The sequence below is a fragment of the Coptis chinensis genome, chromosome 8 (genome assembly GCF_015680905.1).
Source record: "Coptis chinensis isolate HL-2020 chromosome 8, ASM1568090v1, whole genome shotgun sequence".
In the NCBI taxonomy this organism is placed as follows: domain Eukaryota; kingdom Viridiplantae; phylum Streptophyta; class Magnoliopsida; order Ranunculales; family Ranunculaceae; genus Coptis; species Coptis chinensis.
The window spans coordinates 27,317,356-27,318,059 of NC_141463.1; the positions used below are offsets into that span (position 1 = coordinate 27,317,356).

The window sequence follows — 704 nt, forward strand, 5'->3', positions numbered from 1 at the left end:
CTACACATTGTTTTTGGCATTTGGTTCTTCATCATCTTGTTTGATGATTTTGATGCCCTGTTTTTAAGATAGGTTAGTAGTAGAGCGAAACGTTAGCTATGACTATTACCGGGGTATGAAAGGAAGCTAAAGTTCCACAACTTGCTTAGGCAATAAACTGCAACAGTAAAATTTTAACAATGCATATAACCAACAGTAAAATTTGTACTTACCTTTTCAATTTTGTCTATTTTTGAGACGGTTAATGAGCTATCTTTTCTATTTTCACAGTTGTACTTTGTTATTCTGACTTCAAATTCATATTCCTTGCCAATTGGTTCTTCTAATATTTCAGAAACCAAGTCGAAGCCATTTTCCTGCATAGAATATTTTAATGTTAATGTCATCGTGCGAGATTTTTTGTAAATAAATGTAATTTTAAAGAGTTAAAGCTAATTAATACCTGTTTCTCAATTTTCAACAGTTCATCCAAAGGACGTTGCAACAAATATTCGGCCTCATCATCAAACGTTGTTATCAACTTTTTGCATGTTGAATCTTCTATTTCAAATTGGACTTTGTACCTACATAGAATGTAATTACTTTAGTCTCTATGATAATATTTGTAATTTATTTAATAATATTTGTTTCAATACCTTTTTGTTGGTTCTTTCATTGAAATGGAACAATAGTCACACCACCATTCTGGATATTTTAGTTCTACT

At 30.7% G+C, this 704-nt stretch overlaps 1 protein-coding gene across 1 annotated transcript; it reads right to left on the reverse strand.

Moving 5' to 3' along the window:
- Positions 1-704, reverse strand: LOC147480857 (uncharacterized). Its single transcript, XM_086578762.1, has 4 exons — positions 636-704; positions 443-563; positions 213-356; positions 1-57 (listed from the first exon to the last, which is right to left on the reverse strand). The coding sequence occupies exons 1-4, from the start codon at positions 653-655 to the stop codon at positions 1-3; spliced, it is 342 nt and encodes a 113-aa protein (XP_086434888.1). The 5' UTR covers positions 656-704.